The 18,320-nt window shown below is 36.6% G+C and overlaps 1 protein-coding gene across 5 annotated transcripts in view; it reads left to right on the forward strand.

The window, feature by feature from the left end:
- DYNC2H1 (dynein cytoplasmic 2 heavy chain 1) overlaps positions 1–18,320 on the forward strand; it is a 367,303-nt gene that overhangs the window by 112,768 nt on the left and 236,215 nt on the right. For all 5 annotated transcript variants that reach the window (XM_051820199.2, XM_002708539.5, XM_051820207.2 and 2 more), the window contains 7 exons: positions 1,507–1,637; positions 3,421–3,669; positions 4,139–4,247; positions 9,022–9,135; positions 9,686–9,828; positions 15,676–15,757; positions 16,989–17,143. In XM_051820199.2, the coding sequence (XP_051676159.2) occupies positions 1,507–1,637; positions 3,421–3,669; positions 4,139–4,247; positions 9,022–9,135; positions 9,686–9,828; positions 15,676–15,757; positions 16,989–17,143 (983 nt within the window). The remainder of the gene's footprint in view (positions 1–1,506; positions 1,638–3,420; positions 3,670–4,138; positions 4,248–9,021; positions 9,136–9,685; positions 9,829–15,675; positions 15,758–16,988; positions 17,144–18,320) is intronic.

Here is an 18,320-nt window from a genome sequence, read left to right on the forward strand (position 1 = left end):
CTGGCAAAGGTAAGTTGGTAGTTACTTTAAGATAGAGTAGAGCAGAAAGTATGACAAGGAGGACCCTTGATGGAATGATCTTCAGAAAGGTTCAATAGAATGGTGGATAGGTCTTTCCTTGTATGGTAATAGGAACACTGTTATAGATAAAAGTAAGTCAAGTTTAGGGGAATTTTTGTCTTGTAATTAAAATTTATTTAATTTTTGTGGATTTTTTTTTTTTTTTTTTTTTTTTTTTTTTTTTGACAGGCAGAGTGGACAGTGAGAGAGAGAGACAGAGAGAAAGGTCTTCCTTTGCCGTTGGTTCACCCTCCAATGGCCGCCGCGGCCAGCACGCTGCGGCCGGCGCACCGCGCTGATCCGATGGCAGGAGCCAGGAGCCAGGTGCTTTTCCTGGTCTCCCATGGGGTGCAGGGCCCAAGCACCTGGGCCATCCTCCACTGCACTCCCTGGCCACAGCAGAGGGCTGGCCTGGAAGAGGGGCAACCGGGACAGAATCCGGCGCCCCGACCGGGACTAGAACCCGGTGTGCCGGCGCCGCTAGGCGGAGGATTAGCCTAGTGAGCCGCGGCGCCGGCCCAAAATTTATTTAATTTTTAAAATATGTTTTATTCATTTGAAAAGCAGGATGACAGGGCAGGTGGCTGGGAGAGAGAGCGACAGACAGAAAGACAGACAAGAGAGATGGGTGGAGGGATGAAAAGATATCTTCATCTGCTGGTTCACTCCCCAAAGGGCCATGAGCTCTTGCTGGTATTAATGTCTATTATTTTTCCTCAAGAAGAGTTCGGAAATTGTTTCATTTCTCAATTTTAGGCAAGTTATTTTAAATTTACAAATTTTATGTGGAGATTCTGGAGAAGTAGTAAAATGAGGCAAACTGAAAGTAGATGGATGTTTTGAAAGTAGCCAGCTTATTTGGGAAGAAAGATAGGTGGGATGGGGGAAGCAATATGAATAGGGATAAGACAGGCCTTTGGCACAAGGGTTAAGATGCTGCTTTGGATAGCTGTGTCCCATATTGAAGTACCTGGGTTCGAGTTCTGGCTCTGCTTCTGATTATCTAGCTTCTTGCTATTGTTTACCCTGAAATGCAGCAGATAATGGATGAAGTACCTGAGTCCCTGATCATACGTGAGTGGCCCACACAGAGTTCCAGTCTCTTGGCTTTGGCTTATTTTCAGTCCTATCTGTTTGGGGAGTGACCAGTGAATGGAAGATATCTCTGTGTCTTTTCTCTGTTTCAACTAAAATTAAGATTAATGAATTCAAAGAAGAATGGGGATACCATCGGCCAGTTCTTTGGCAGTGTTTGATATTGCAGTTTAGTCTATAAATATTAACTGTTCTTACTGCTCTTGTTGGGTATACTTTAAAGCAATTTACTTTCGTCTTTCTGGGAATTACTTTATTTTAACTGACAAAATATACTAAGCAATGCATTTACTGATTCTCTGATTATTGCAAGAAACGTCTATAAAACAAAAATATCTTAAATTTTTACAGATAGTTTCTATGTTACATGGGGAGCACGACATAATTCAGGAGCAAGGGCAGCTCCAGGACAACCATTACCTCCCCATGGGAAACCACTTGGAAAACTAAACTCCACAGATCTTAAAGAAGTTATTAAAAAGGTATATGGATTTGAGTTGAGATTTGCTTGTGATTATTTATAAAATGTTTATTGCAGGCCGGCGCCGCGGCTCACTAGGCTAATCCTCCACCTAGCGGCGCCGGCACACCGGGTTCTAGTCCCGGTCAGGGCGCCGGATTCTTTCCCGGTTGCCCCTCTTCCAGGCCAGATCTCTTCTGTGGCCAGGGAGTGCAGTGGAGGATGGCCCAAGTGCTTGGGCCCTGCACCCCATGGGAGACCAGGAGAAGCACCTGGCTCCTGCCTTTGGATTAGCGCGGTGCGCCGGCCACAGCGCACCAGCCGTGGTGACCACTGGAGGGTGAACCAACGGCAAAGGGAAGACCTTTCTCTCTGTCTCTCTCTCTCACTATCCACTCTGCCTGTCAAAAAATGTTTATTGCAGACATTTTGAGGTCACAAAGGTGAAAGCTCATAAAATAGACAAAGTTAGTTTCTGCATTTGGTATTGAGTCCATTGTGGCAGATGTAACTAGATGTACATGTACTCATACATATAATTACTAAGATATATATTGGAAGAAGGTGTTTCTGTTGGAAATATTGATGAGGTATAATAGTCATGGTAGGCCAGCGGCTCCTAAAGTTTGAGTATTAGAATCACTTGGAGAACTAGGAAATTTGTAGATTATGGGTCTTATCTCTAGAGACTTAGATTTACTAGATGAGACCCTGAGAAGCTGAATTTCCAACAGGCTCCCAGATTACATTGATGCTGCTGGTCTGCATCTTAGCGATCTTCCTATTTCCTTTCTTTCAAGTTCGTTTATAATAAAAAAGAAGAAATGGTATTATATATGATTGCTTCAAAAATTAATATTCATCGGCCAGCGCCACGGCTCACTAGGCTAATCCTCCGCCTTGCGGCGCCGGCACACCGGGTTCTAGTCCCTGTCGGGGCGCCGGATTCTGTCCCGGTTTCCCCTCTTCCAGGCCAGCTGTCTGCTGTGGCCAGGGAGTGCAGTGGAGGATGGCCCAAGTGCTTGGGCCCTGCACCCTATGGGAGACCAGGAGAAGCACCTGGCTCCTGCCATCGGATCAGCGCGGTGCACCGGCCGCAGCGCGCCGGCTGTGGCGGCCATTGGAGGGTGAACCAACAGCAAAAGGAAGACCTTTCTCTCTGTCTCTCTCTCTCTCTGTCCACTCTGCCTGTCAAAAAAAAAAAAAAATTAATATTCATCATGAAAGTTAGTGTTTTTTTTATATCAGGAAAAGTTTTTTTTTTTCTGATTCACTTGTCCAAAATGGATGTTACAAAGTTTGGAAATATTGAAAATTAACTGTCTTTTTTTTTTCTATATTGTTTCATGCAGTTCTTGGCAGTACATGGTACTTATATGGGCTTTTGATTCATTCCTGTGCAGTATAGATGAATAAGGGTTCACAGAAGATTTTTTTAGGTGCTAGATCTCTAGTGTTCAGGGATTGCTTTTTGTTCTATACACACTGCTTTGTAATAGCTGATTAAATTTGAAGTTTTTAGGATTTTTGTTATTAATCTGCTACCTCATCATACTCCTTTTCTCTAGTTGTATGAATATTCAAGAATAACTGAGTCTTCTGGATCTTTGAACTTTTTTGACATCATTAGTTTTTCTGTAGAGTGTTCTATAAAGTTGTATTACTAGATAGTATGACATGTAGTCACTTTACTGCCTTTCTTGACTATCAGAATACAAGATTTTTATCTAGACCAATAAGTAATGCTTTAAGTATACAGTTATGGTTTATATTAATTGTAAAATATTTCTGTGATTTTTTAAAAGGGCCTTATTCATTATGGAAGAGATAACCAGAATTTAGATATTTTACTTTTTCAAGAAGTTCTGGAGTATATGTCTAGGATAGATAGAGTGCTGAGTTTCCCTGGAGGATCGCTTCTGTTAGCAGGACGCAGTGGTGTAGGTCGCCGGACCATCACTTCTTTAGTCAGTCATATGCATGGAGCAGTGCTGTTTTCTCCAAAGATTTCCAGAGGATATGAACTTAAGCAGTTCAAAAATGACCTCAAACATGTGAGTTGTTCATAATTTTTTGCTTTACTTTTTAAATTCAGATTTGTTATTCTAAATGACTTTTATGACCTCTAAGGATCTAATATAGAATATTGCCTTTATTGAAAATGATATTTTTATCTGTGTATAGGAAAGAGATTGCTGTTAGTACACCTAGGTCACCAGTATGCCAGATTAAGAGATGTTAGATGGATATGAACAATTTACAAAAAATGAAATTTATAAAAGAAATATGTAGGTATATAATAAAGTGATCCTCTAGCATTTGGCTTAGTGTCTTAGTAAGATGATCAAATTTTTCCTCATATAACATTTATTCTCACGTTGTACTTTGCTTTCCAAACTTTATATTAATCAAATGCAAATAAAATATAAGAAAATGTAAGAGTGACATACTTTACAGAGAATGATAATGTTTATCTTTACCAAAAATATTTAAATGTATTAAAAATATTTTCTTATTTTGCAGGTGCTACATCTTGCGGGAATTGAAGCACAACAAGTAGTTTTACTTCTTGAGGATTACCAGTTTGTACATCCTACATTTTTGGAGATGATTAATAGCCTTTTATCTTCAGGTAAATTGGTGGTTTCTATTCAAAGAAAATAAAATTAATAATACAAAAATTATTTAAATAAAGTTGTCTTGTAAAATTTACCTGTGTCTCATGGAACTTCTGGCATAGTTCTAAGGTGACATAAGTTTTAAAGATTTTTATTTATTTATCTTATTTTATTTTATTTTTATTTTTTTATATTTTTTTAACTTTTATTTAATGAATATAAATTTCCAAAGTACGATTTATGGATTACAATGGCTTTCCCCACATACCGTCCCTCCCACCCACTACCCTCCCTTTCCCACTCCCTCTCCCCTTCCATTCACATCAAGATTCATTTTCGATTATCTTAATATACAGAAGATCGGCTTAGTATACATTAAGTAAGGATTTCAACAGTTTGCTCCCACACAGAAACATAAAGTGACAAATAATAGATGATTTTTTTTAAATGATGATGAAATCAGATCAGACCTATTGTCATGTTTAATCCCAGTGAGAGTCAAGTTGGGAGTTGATAATTTCTTTCTTTTTTTTTTTTTTTTACAGAGGATCAGTTTAGTATACATAAGTAAAGATTTCAACAGTTTGCACCCCCATAGAAACACAAAGTGAAATATATTGTTTGAGTACTCGTTATAGCATTGAATCTCAATGCACAGCACATTAAGGACAGAGATCCTACATGAGGAGTAAGTGCACAGTGACTCCTGTTGTTGACTTTACCAATTGACACTCCTGTCTATGGCATCAGTAGTCTCCCTATGCTCCAGTCATGAGTTTCCAAGGCTATGGAAGCCCTCTGAGTTCTCCGATTCGTATCTTGTTTAGACAAGGTCATAGTCAAAGTGGAGGTTCTCTCCTCCCTTCAGAGAAAGGTACCTCCTTCTTTGAAGACCTGTTCTTTCCACTGGGATCTCACTCGCAGAGATCTTTTGCCAGAGTGTCTTGGCTTTCCATGCCTGAAATACTCTCATGGGCTTTTCAGCCAGATCCGAATGCCTTTAGGGCTGATTCTGAGGCCAGAGTGCTATTTAGGACATCTGCCATTCTATGAGTCTGCTGAGTATCTCACTTCCCATGTTGGATCACTCTCCCCTTTATTTATTCCATCGGTTAGTGTTAGCAGGTACTAGACTTGTTTATGTGCTCCCTTTGACTCTTAGTCCTTTCATTATGATCAATTGTGAGCTGAAATTGATCACTTGGACTAGTGAGATGGCATTGGTACATGCCACCTTGATGGGATTGAATTGGAATCCCCTGGTATGTTTCTAACTCTACCATTTGGGGCAAGTCAGCTTGAGCATGTCCCAAATTATACATCTCTTCCCTCTCTTATTCCCACTCTTATGTTTAACAGGGATCACATTTCAGTTAATTTTCAACACTTAAGAATAACTGTGTATTAATTACAGAATTAAACCAGTCATATTAAGTAGAACAGACAAAAAAACTACTAAGAGGGATAATGTATTAAGTTGTTCATTAACAGTCAGGGCTATGCTGATCAAGTCACCGTTTCCCATAGTGTCCATTTCACTTCAGGAGGTTTCCTTTTTGGTGTTCAGTCAGTTGTCACCAATCAGGGAGAACATATGGTATTTGTCCCTTTGGGACTGGCTTATTTCACTCAGCATGATGTGTTCCAGATTCCTCCATTTTGTTGCAAATGACTGTAATCATAATTTTATTGGACATCCATCAATAGTGAAATAATTGAATAATTATAGTATAGCCTTAGTGTAGATATGTGAATGCCTAGATATTTCATATATATTTCAGATGTGTGATATTTTATAAAATTATACATATTAGTGCCCATATTTTATACATCATATCTGGTATTTATCTGTATTCATTAATCTGAAAAAATGTACATTCTACTTTAGTTATTTAGAACAGATCAATTACTGTTTATTATTGTAATAATCATGTTTTAAAATAGAAATTATTTTCTGTGTAACAGAAAAATAACATTTGAAAGAAGACCATGTATTAAAACAAATACTTTCTAGAAATTTGTGCTAATATATGAGCATTTAAACTTAAGGAATTTTGTGAGTTATAGAAATTTACCTTTTTACTTTTTCAAGATTTTTATTATGTGGAAATCATTATTTTCATTTTCCCTCACTGAATTGTTTTTCCCTGAGATATTACACTGAGCCCTAGATCCATTTCTATTGCCCAGCAGTTTTAACTATAGTTGTGCATTAGAAGGAAGCATTAAAAATATTTAAAACTAATTCTTTCCCACCACCACGGTAATACTATTAAATCAGGCTCTCTGAATTGGGGGTGGAAGTTACATTGGCTACTAAGGCTCTCAACTGATTCTGTTAAGAATCATTGCCATGATTGCTCCTGGGTTTTAACCTATTCTTCTTCTAGGCCTGTGTCCCCAGGAAACCTTGGATCTTGCCTGTTGTTTATGGATTCACCTGACCTTTTAGGTTTTTTCCTGGAGGAAGATACCTATAAATTTGATATATTTCTCCTTCTTCTAGACAATTATGAAGTTTTTTAGGACCTCTTTATAATAAGTAATCCCTGTTAGTAGAATTAGTATGACATTGTTCAGTTTAAACTTGGGCCAAGAATATTTATTTTTTAAAAGTATTTCTTTTCCAGTTGAATGGATGTTTTTAATGCAGACTTAAAGACAGTAATGGGAAACTTATGCTCAACTCATAAGTATTTTGTATTATGGGAGACTCTGAGGGAAATAGTCTTTTTTTTCAGAATTTAACAGCTGTGGTTAAAGAAAATATTTAATTTATAAGATATGGTATCTACACATTACTGTCCATATGAGAAATAAAGACCAGGACTTTTTAGTCGGACAGGTGGTAGATTAATTTATTTAGTGAAAATGGTAGTACTTGAACAGACTTAGAGTGCTTGTGGCCATTTTTAAAAATAGTCTTTCAATTTTTAAGAAATTCATTCCTGCATATTTCTTAAATTGTCACTAGATGGAGACCTTGTTCGATTTGACTGATGTAAAGTCATAGACTGGATATGATTTTTCAGTTTTGATTTTTGGTTTTTGTGAAAGAGAATAATTGAATTATTAATCCAATAATTGTTGTTTTAAGGTAAATTAATCTTTACTATCAAGATTGTAGATAAAAAAATCCCAAGTAAAATTACAATTTGTTCATTTCTTTTCAGATAAAGTATGAAGTATCTCTTCATAGTGTTTCAAATTCTTATTCCCAAAAGTGTATAATATATAAGTAGAACTGGTATTCTTTGTTAAATCTAAGGAATCAAAAGTTTCTTAAAGACTTAAATAAAAGACTTAAATTTAAAGAAAAACATGTAAAGCAGATTTATGTGTATATATGTGTGTGTGGCTGTTGGAGTATGTGTAAGCTTGGGCGATGGAGTGGTCTGGTGTCTCTTAGTTAAACCTAAAGAAAAGTAGAGATCAGATTTTTTTTTTTTAATTTTAATTTTTTTTTAAACTTTTTTTTTTGGGGGGGGGACAGGCAGAGTGGACAGTGAGAGAGAGACAGAGAGAAAGGTCTTCCTTTGCCATTGGTTCACCCTCCAATGGCCGCTGTGGCCGGTGCACTGCGGCTGGCGCACCACGGCTATCCGAAGGCAGGAGCCAGGTGTTTATCCTGGTCTCCCATGCCGGTGCAGGGCCCAAGCACTTGGGCCATCCTCCACTGCACTCTCTGGCCACAGCAAAGAGCTGGCCTGGAAGAGGGGCAACCGGGACAGAATCCGGCGCCCCGACCAGGACTAGCACCCTGTGTGCTGGCGCCGCAAGGCGGAGGATTAGCCTACTGAGCCGCGGCGCCGGCGAGATCAGATTATTAATAAACCTGTCTCGAATGCAATAGTTTGGATACGAAGCAAAAAAAATTTCACTTATAGTTTCAGTTGAATTATAAATACATTGGTTTAACAAATAAAATACATATTTTATATATGGGGCCAAGTTTTAAATACTGGATTTGTGGTAGTGAACAGACATGTAGGTCCATTGTCAAAGCTTGTAGTCTCAATCCACTTTTGTTTGCCTTTCATCATTCTGTTGCATATAAGCAGGCTGTGGACTAAATCTGATTTCTTCTTGAAGTTTATTTGTTCATTTATTCATCTATTTAGCTAATGCATGTTTATATTCCAGATACTCAGGTAAGATTCCCTAGGGTTTAATGTTGAGCATTATGAAATATTTGTCCTTTGGGAATTCAAAGTCTAATTGGGCAGGCGAGGGAAATAGTTAATTCACCATTAAGTAATGTGGTAGGTGTGGTGGTATAATGAATGAAAAGAGAATGCTTTAGTTAGTGTATGGTCATTTAAGAAGGGCTCCTAGACATGGAAACTGGCAAAGTAGAGTCTTTTAGGGTAAATTGTAACTTATTGGAAAGGCAAGAGATAGATGAGACCTCTGAGTTTTAAAATCTAGGAACAGACAAAATTATGTCACATTTATGAAGATAGATCCTAGGGGGCATGGCGGGAACAGAACCTATAAAGGCACATAGATGGCTACAATATGAACCTTTTCAATGGCTTGCTTAGTTAGGTGTTTCAGTTTTATCGAATGAAGGCTGTAAAGACATAGATTTGGAATCAGCTCAAGGTAGTAGGGTTTGTGTATTTTTAGAAAGGTCGAGTAAGAGCTGATTATATAATATTAAAAAACCCATGTATTTATAAATATATATGTGTATATATAAATTGAAAAGCATTGCTTGTTTAAATTACGTTTTGAATTAGTGTAATGTAACCAAAATTTAAAAAGAAATTGAATGGTTTTCTGTAGGTGAAGTTCCTGGACTCTATACACTTGAAGAATTGGAGCCTTTGTTGTTGCCTCTGAAAGATCAAGCTTCACAGGATGGTTTCTTTGGACCAGTTTTCAATTACTTCACATATAGTAAGTAACAAAGAATTCATTAGTCAGTTCAAACCTTGATTTATATGAAGTAAATACATTTAATTTGCCTTTTCTCATTAGATTGTAGATACCATACATAATGTGTTCAATTGGTAATTGTTATTCTTTTTCTTCTTTTTCTTTTTTCAGTTTTAGGAAGTAATATATAAATGACTTACAGGCTAGCTATAATAAAAACAGCTTAACAAGATTTCAGCAAAGAGAAATGAGGAAAGAGTAGTAATGACCTTTGGAATATTTACTTTACTTCCTTTGTTTTCATGTGTCAAAATTAGAATAAATGTTATCTTACAAAACAATTAAACTATTTAGATTGTGCTGAATTTTGTAGTTTTAAAAAAATGGAATAATCTTTTATTAACAGAGAAGCAGTTATAATAGTGTAGAAATCTAGGATGTGATAATATCTTGTTAAACATTTATAAACCAAGAATATAAGGTCTTAAGGGGGATGGTGGTGGGATAACTAATCTGTTATCATTTCTTAAATAATTTTCCAAGATTATAATATTTTTTATGTATTTTTTAGGAATTCAGCAAAACTTGCATGTTGTCTTAATAATGGATTCTGCAAATTTAAACTTCATAATAAATTGTGAGAGTAATCCAGCTTTGCATAAGAAATGCCAGGTGTTGTGGATGGAAGGTTGGTCAGATAGCAGTATGAAAAAAGTAAGTTTAATATTTAATGTGAAAATGAAAAAGAAATTTATTTTTGAATTTGTTGATTTTCACAACTTTTCTTTTGTGTTAGTTATAATGTTACCTTAGTTATGGTAATGAATGTCTGTCTTATGTTTGGAAAATATCTTTATTTTCTTATTTTTGTATGATAGTTGAGTATAGAATTTTAGGGTGAGGATTATGTTCTTAATTACGTACCACAGAGACAACTATACTTTAAAATTTCATGCCTTTAATATACTAGCATATCATAGGGTAGCCTAAAGTAAAAAAAAAAATAGACTAAGATTTTTTTTAAAATTTTTTTAACTTTTATTTAATGAATATAAATTTCCAAAGTATAGCTTATGGATTACAATGGCTTCCTCCCCATAACGTCCCTCCCACCCGCAACCCTCCCCTTTCCCACTCCCTCTCCCCTTCCATTCACATCAAGATTCATTTTCGATTCTCTTTATATACAGAAGATCAGTTTAGCATACATTAAGTAAAGATTTCAACAGTTTGCTCCCACACAGAAACATAAAGTGACAAATAATAGATGATTTTTTAAATGATGATGAAATCAGAACTATTGTCATGTTTAATCCCAGTGAGAGTCAAGTTGGGAATTGATAATTTTTTTTTTTTTACAGAGGATCAGTTTAGTATACATTAAGTAAAGATTTCAACAGTTTGCACCCCCATAGAAACACAAAGTGAAATATACTGTTTGAGTACTCGTTATAGCATTAAGTCTCAATGCACAGCACATTAAGGACAGAGATCCTACATGAGGAGTAAGTGCACAGTGACTCCTGTTGTTGACTTTACCAATTGACACTCCTGTCTATGGCATCAGTAGTCTCCCTATGCTCCAGTCATGAGTTTCCAAGGCTATGGAAGCCCTCTGAGTTCTCCAATTCTTATCTTGTTTAGACAAGGTCATAGTCAAAGTGGAGGTTCTCTCTTCCCTTCAGAGAAAGGTACCTCCTTCTTTGAAGACCTGTAATAGACTAAGATTTTTAACAACTTAAAAAATTTAAGTCCTTTTTTAAAAACATCTCTTATTACTGTACCATATGATTAGAGAAGAGTGTGTTGCAACTCTATATTTTAATTGAAAAAATCTTTTTTCCCTTTATTTGAATAAATGATAATTTTAACAGTTTCTTTGAATGATATTCATACTCTCAATAACTCATTTTTAAATTTTTCTATATAAATATACAGATCAATTCTTGTTATGATTACAAGTAAGGAGTATAATTTGAGATAATAGACATGATTTTACAGATGAGATTGTATTTAGGTTGATTTTAGTAAGCAGATGAAGGAGAGGAAAGGTAATTTAGTCTGCAGACACCATTTAAATAAAAGATAATCATGAAGAAGAAGTGATTATTGGGTAATTGATAAGCAGCACTCTCCTATGTGTAGAGGATCAACAGAGAGATAACAAAAACAGACAAAAATTCATGCTGTTATGGAGGTCATGAACTTGTGTCAAATATCTGGTGGGAGAGTTTTCTAGGTAAAGATCCTAGGAGGAGATCATGCCTGATGACCTTGAGGGTTATCAGGTCACTTAACCTGGAGAAGAGTGAGTATTGGTGTTGTGGAGATGAGATGACAGAAGAAAGAGGAATTAGAGTGGGTCTTACAATCCAGTGAAAGGATTTTAGCTTTTCCTGAGAATTTACTTTTGCAGGCATTTGAATGAAAATATTTAGACTTAGTTTTAGTGGGATTACTCTGGTTTCTTGGTTGAAGTAGACTATAGGGGCAAGGTAGAAGGAGTTACAAAGTATTGTAGTAATCTAGGTAAGAGAACAAGGATGGTTTGGGCTAGGATTACAACAGTGAGGGGGTGAGAAATGGTTTGATTCTGGGTATGTTTTGCAGTAGAAACAATAGGTGTTGTTTATACATGGTGTAATAGAGTTTGAAGAGTCAAGGCTACTTATAAGTCTTTTGGTTTGAGTTACTGGAAGGATCAAATGACCATTAACTGAGACAGAGGAGACCTCTAAGATGAGCATATTAAGAATAGAATTTGAAGCTTTCAGTTTTGGGTTGTGTTAAATAGGAAATGTTATATATGTTAATCACAAAGTTGAGAAGACAGCTGGATATATGAGTCTGAAGTGCCAGGAGTAAAGTATACAGAAAGGAAATAAAAATTATAGGAGGTATGTAAAGCTAGGAGAGTGGATATGAACAAGTAGGTTAGTGTGGATAAAACAGAGTAGAAATTCAAGGGTTAAGCCCTGGGACACTTCAACATTAACAAGTTGGAGACATGAGGAGGAGCATTCCTAAAGGAGACTGAAGCGGTCTCTAGGTATATAAGAGGAAGACCAGAGAACATGATATTCTGGAAGCCATGAAAGGACAGTATTTAAAAGGGGGAAAGGAATGATGAACTATGACACAGGAAAGTAAATGAGTAGTGGGAATTGCTCATTGGATTCAACAACATGAAGGTCATGAATGACTATGAGAAAGCTGTTGCAATTAGTAGTATAAAAAGCTATATTGGAATGTGTTTCGGAAAGAATGACACAAGAGCATGGGACACAATGAATATAGTCAACTCTTTTATAGAATTTTATTGAAAGGAGAAATGAGGTAAAAAAGGAGAAATGAGAAGTGGGTCAGTAATTGGAGGAAGTGAGGGTAAAATACATTTTTTTAAAGTTGAGACAAACAATTGCATGTTCATTTGCTACTGGAATTATTTACTAAAGCAATATCATTCAGTATTGAACAGCAAATTGGTGTAATGTACAAATGGAAGACTTAGGGATAGACCTTTTCTAGGAAAGTTGAGGAATCATCAATAATAAGAAAGAAAGCAGAGTAGAGAAGCACAGATCAAAGTATGTGGGCAGATATTAAGAGGTTTTGGATGCTCTCTTCTAATTGTATTTTCTCAGTGAAATAGGAAGAAAGATTCTCAGTTCAAAGTAAGGGTAAGGGGGGGAGATTTTTTGAGGCTTAAAAAGATAAGGAAATGCAGCCAGTGCCGCGGCTCACTAGGCTAATCCTCCGCCTTGTGGCGCCGGCACACCGGGTTCTAGTCCCGGTCAGGGCGCCGGATTCTGTCCCGGTTGCCCCTCTTCCAGGCCAGCTCTCTGCTGTGGCCAGGGAGTGCAGTGGAGGATGGCCCAAGTGCTTGGGCCCTGCACCCCATGGGAGACCAGGATAAGTACTTGGCTCCTGCCATAGGATCAGCGCGGTGTGCTGGCTGCAGCGCACCGGCCGCGGCGGCCATTGGAGGGTGAACCAACAGCAAAGGAAGACCTTTCTCTCTGTCTCTTTCTCTCTCCCTGTCCACTCTGCCTGTCAAAGAAAAAAAAAAAAGATAAGGAAATGCAAAATACTAGTTTGTGAAAGAGTGAAAGGGCTACAGTGGTGTATGATGGCTTTATAGCATTAGGGTTCAATTGAATGTAGTGATTCTGAAGTTCATTTGAGTCCAATCAGGACTCAAGCTGTATAAGGAGACTTCAAAAAGTTTGGAAAATTTGCATTTGCTTTTTATTCCATTTTTCCATCAACTTTAGAAGCCCCCTCATATGTACGCTCACTATGCAAATCTGGCATAGGTGGGTACCTTAGATTTAACCAGTTTTGGGATTTTGCTACTTGGTGTGACAAAGCAAGTCAAGGGCAAAGGAGTTGAGAATATGAGAGAATAATTATTATGATTTGCTATAGAATTTAAGTTGTTAAGGAAGTAAATGAGAAGAAAACAGGAAGTGACAATGAAAACATTTAATAACTAGATTGTACGTTTCAGTGGAGTCTGAGAATTAGTCATGTTTTGAGGATGTGAGGTAGGAAGACAAAAATGAGGTAATGAAAGGAGAGGATATTCAAAAGTGGGATTGTGGAAGGATTTCACTTATTGTTAATTACCAAGTCTCAGGATATAACTGTGAGGGTGAGTAACTGACCATGGTAGATAAGATAGCAATTGAGAGGTGAGAATATTAGGGGGATTATCTCTAATGGGTATTGAAATACTTGAGAAGATAAGATAGGAGTTATTGAGGGTGATAGTGAGCTAGAAGCTAAAATTCTTTGAGGAATGAGGAAATGATCAGATCGGTAATTCTTGCAATAGGGAGGGTTCCTGGTTGCTATAATTTGCTATAGTATGTTTAAAATAGTGAAATACTCTTAAGATATTACAAAAATGAACTCAGGATTGATAGAAAACTTAAATTTAAGACCTGAGACTATGAAGTTGCTGGAAGAAAATATAGAGGGATCAGTCCAAGTCATTGGTGTAGGGGATGACTTCATTGGATAAGACTCCTAAAGCACAGGCAACAAAAGCAAAACTAAACAAGTGAGACTTTTACAAACTCAGAAGCTTTTGCACAGCAAAGAAATGATCAGTAGAGTGAGGAGACTTCCAACTGAATAGGAAAAAATATTTGCAAACACCTAACAAAGGGTTAATATCCTGACTATATCAGCAACTTAAAAAAAAAAAACTCAACAATCAAAAACAACCAATCCAGTCGAGAAATGGTCAGAGGACTTAAATAGACAGTTTTCAGATGAAGAACTACAAACAGCCAACCAATAATGAAAAATGCTTGACATCACCAGCTCTCAGGGAAATGCAAATTAAAGCCACAATGAGATGTCACCTCACCCCTGTCAGAATGGCTAAAATCCTAAGCACAGAGAGTAACAAATGCTGGTGAGGATGTAAAGAAAGGGGAACACTTATACACTGTTGGTGGGAATGTAAGTTAGTACATCAACTGTGGAAAACAGTGTGGAGATTTTTTTAAAAACTAGAAAAAAAAAAAAACAACTAGAAATAGACTTGCCATATGATCCAGCAATCGTACTACTGGTATGTGTCCAAAAGACTGAACACAGTGCATCAGAGATACCTGCATCACCATATGCATAGCAACACTGTTCACAATAGCCAAACTTTGAACCAACCAAGGTGTCCATAATCAAATGGAAAAGAAAATGTAGTATTTATACACAATGAATATTATTCAGCTATGCAAAGAAGGAAATTCTATCATTTGCAGCACCTGGAGGACATCATGTTGAATAAAATAAGCCACACTGAGGAAGATAAATACCTCACGTTCTCCCTTATATGTGAGAACTAAATTTAAAAAACAAACAAAAGCAGAAATAAAGAAATGTTTGCATGTATCAGTATTGCTGCAAGTATAGTTCTGTAAAAGTTGGTTTTATACTTTTGTCAAGCCAATTGTTAGAATGTTATACTACTATAGCTTTAATGATCTGTGATTACTTACATTTTACCATATATGGGTGAAATGGTCATTTTTCCATTAAGTTATTTTTTTTTTAAGATTTATTTATTTATTTGAGAGGCAGAGTTACAGAGAGAGATGGAGCAATAGAGAGAGGTCTCCAGTCTGCCAGTTCCCTCCTCAAATGGCCACAACAGCCAGACTGGGCCAATCTGAAGCCAGGAACCAGGAGCCTCCTCCGGGCTTCCCACATGGGTGCAGGGGCCCAAGCACTTGGGCCATCTTCCAGTACTTTCCCAGGCCATTAGCAGGGAGCCAGATTGGAACTGGAACAGGCGGGACTCAAACGAGCATCCATTTGGGATTCTGGCACTGCAGGTAGAAGCTTAACATACTATGCCACATAGCTGGTCTCTATATTCTTCCTAAATTTTTTTTCTCTTAACTTTGGAAAGCATCCTAGGAGAAAAGAGCAGTTGAACTTTTTTTTGTGTTAAAGGATTTTTGTGTGTGTGTGTTAACTTCTGATACTGTGTTTAATTAAGTTTTTCATATTGATTTAAGATTTAAAGACATGTCCTTCATATTTTAGATACCTGAAATGTTATTCAGTGAAATAGATTGTGAAGAAAAGTACTGTGATAAAAAAATAGAAGAAAAGAAAAAAAATCCAGGTAGTAATTTGATGTAATTTGTTTTATATCATTTTTATTTATGAAATAATTGTCATTTTCTAACAGTTCCATTTATGATGATTATGAATTTGAATCATGCTGAATATAACAAAGCTAGTTTTCATATGATGCAAACTAAATTTTGAAGTTCTCTTTATTTTTAAATTAATATTTATATCATTTTATAGAGAATTTGAAAGAATATATATTAGTTGAATTTAGGAAATTAAAAAAATTATTTCTGATGAATGATTTGAATAACCTACTTATATTATTTAGCATCTTTGGTTAGTAGCCTATTTGGGTCTCCCATGAGTCCACTGCTGCTTTTCCAGGCACATTAGCAGGGAGCTGGACTCAAACCATCACTATGCCACAGTGTCGGCCCTTGGTTATTGAAAAATTTTAATAGGAGTGTAAACAGAGTCTTGCTTGACAACAGAAGTCTAGAAAATATATAAATAAGGAAAAACCAAAGGCAGTCAGACCACTATGGAACTCTTGTAGTAACCTAAGACACACGATGAAGATCTTAACCAAAGACGAATGATGAGAAAGGAATAGACTTAGGGATCATTAGGAGGTAATACATGGGACTTGAGTAGGTGAAAATTGTGGGATGCAGGAAGAATGAGGAATGTAGGGTGTTTCTCATAGTTCTGGCTTGGGAAATAAACTAGAAGTTGATATCATTTGCTGGTTAAGGGACTGTAGAGGGAATCTGAGTCAACACGAGCAAGATAATGGTATTTGATCCTGAATATAAAATTACTGAACCTGATGTGAATTTATTCTTTTTCTTTTTTTGGGGGGGGGGTTACGGTTGAGTTCCTATTTCTCCTTGTATCAAATGAAAGTGGAACAGTGTTTTTGGTGTCTCTTTTCTATTCAAGCAGGTTTATTGAGCTCACTTTTGGATTATATGTGTTATGTAGTCCCAATTAATTTATATATTATGACAATGTCATTTTCCTTACAATATTAGGATGTTCAGGGTAAGCATTTAAAAGTGGAAGAATAGAGACCACTGAAATTAGATAATTCAAAATTTATAAAGAAGGTAGGAGTGGTGAACAGATGTACAGAAATGTCTGTGTATATTTAAACAAAGATGGTGTCTCATAATTATATAAAATAGAATTGGCTAGTATGAAATAAATTTAGTTATTTTCTTTAATTCTTAATGATTCATGTATATATTAAATCATTTTTACTTTTTATCTTTTTCTAGTTGATCCTGATTTCTTAAAATCATTTTTATTAATCCATGAATCTTGTAAAGCATATGGTGCTACACCAAGCCGATATATGACCTTTTTACATGTATATTCTTCCATTAGTAGCAGCAAGAAAAAAGAGTTATTAAAAAGACAAAGTCATTTGCAGGTACAATATTGGTAATTTGAAATTGTTTTATCTATATATATAGGAAACAAGGATTATGTAAATCACTGTCATTATGTCATATTGCCTGTGGCATATACGCAGCAAAAATGGTATACTGTATCAATGTCTTGAAAATCAGTGGCATTTCTTAACACTTCTTAATTATATTGATCACTATATTGTGATAGTTTGTAATTTTTGTGATTCAATAATTATTCATTTTCTTCAGTGGGTGGTATTTATGTCCTTAATTTTTTTTTTAAAGATGTGTTATTTACTTGAATGGCAGTTAACAGAGAGAGAGGGAGAGACGGGGATCTTTCATCTGCTGGGTCACTCTCCAAATAGTCACAATGGCCAGGGCTGGGCCAGAATAAACCCTGGAGCCAGGAAATCCGTCCAGATCTCCCATGGGCCCAAGAACTTGGGCCACCTTTGGCTGTCTTGCCAGGCACATTAGCAAGGAGCTGGATCATGAGCAGAGCAGCTGGGACTTGAATTGTGGGCACACATGTGGGTTGCTGGAGTCACAGGCCGTGCACACATTGCAGGCCATGTTTATGTGCTTTTGATAGCTCCTGATGTTTTCACATGAAAGCTCTTTTAGAGACTGAGGGATTTCAGTTTTCTTAAATTATAAAGCATAATAGCCAGTTTTATGCTTTATGATAATTAAAATTATAATTTATTTTTATAATGTTCGTACCTATGTCACTTCAGTTAGTACATTCTGAAAATTTTTCTCTCTATATTTCTGTAATCGTCAAGCTTTAATTTAAATGTGACATTAGAAAGCCAGCCTTGGGCTAGCTTAGTGGTGTAGTGAGTAAAGCTGCCCTCTGCTAAGGCTGGCATCCCATATATGCCCCAGCTTGTGTCCTAGCTGCTCCACTTCAGATCTAGCTCCTTGCTAATGGCCTAGGAAAAAGCAGAGGAAGATGGCCCAAGGGTTTAGGACCCTGCCACCCGTGTGAGAGACCAGGAAGAAACTGTTGGCTCATGGCGTTGACATGGGCCAATGCTGGCCATTGCAGCCATCTGTGGAATGAACCAGTGGATGGAAGATCTCTCTCTGTCTCTCCTTCTGTCTGTTGCAACTCTGACTTTCAAATAAATAAATAAATCTTAAAACAAAACAAACCAAACCCCACCAGCCTTTGAAGTTGTCAAAGAACTC

This window comes from Oryctolagus cuniculus, chromosome 1, assembly GCF_964237555.1.
Source record: "Oryctolagus cuniculus chromosome 1, mOryCun1.1, whole genome shotgun sequence".
NCBI classification, from domain to species: domain Eukaryota; kingdom Metazoa; phylum Chordata; class Mammalia; order Lagomorpha; family Leporidae; genus Oryctolagus; species Oryctolagus cuniculus.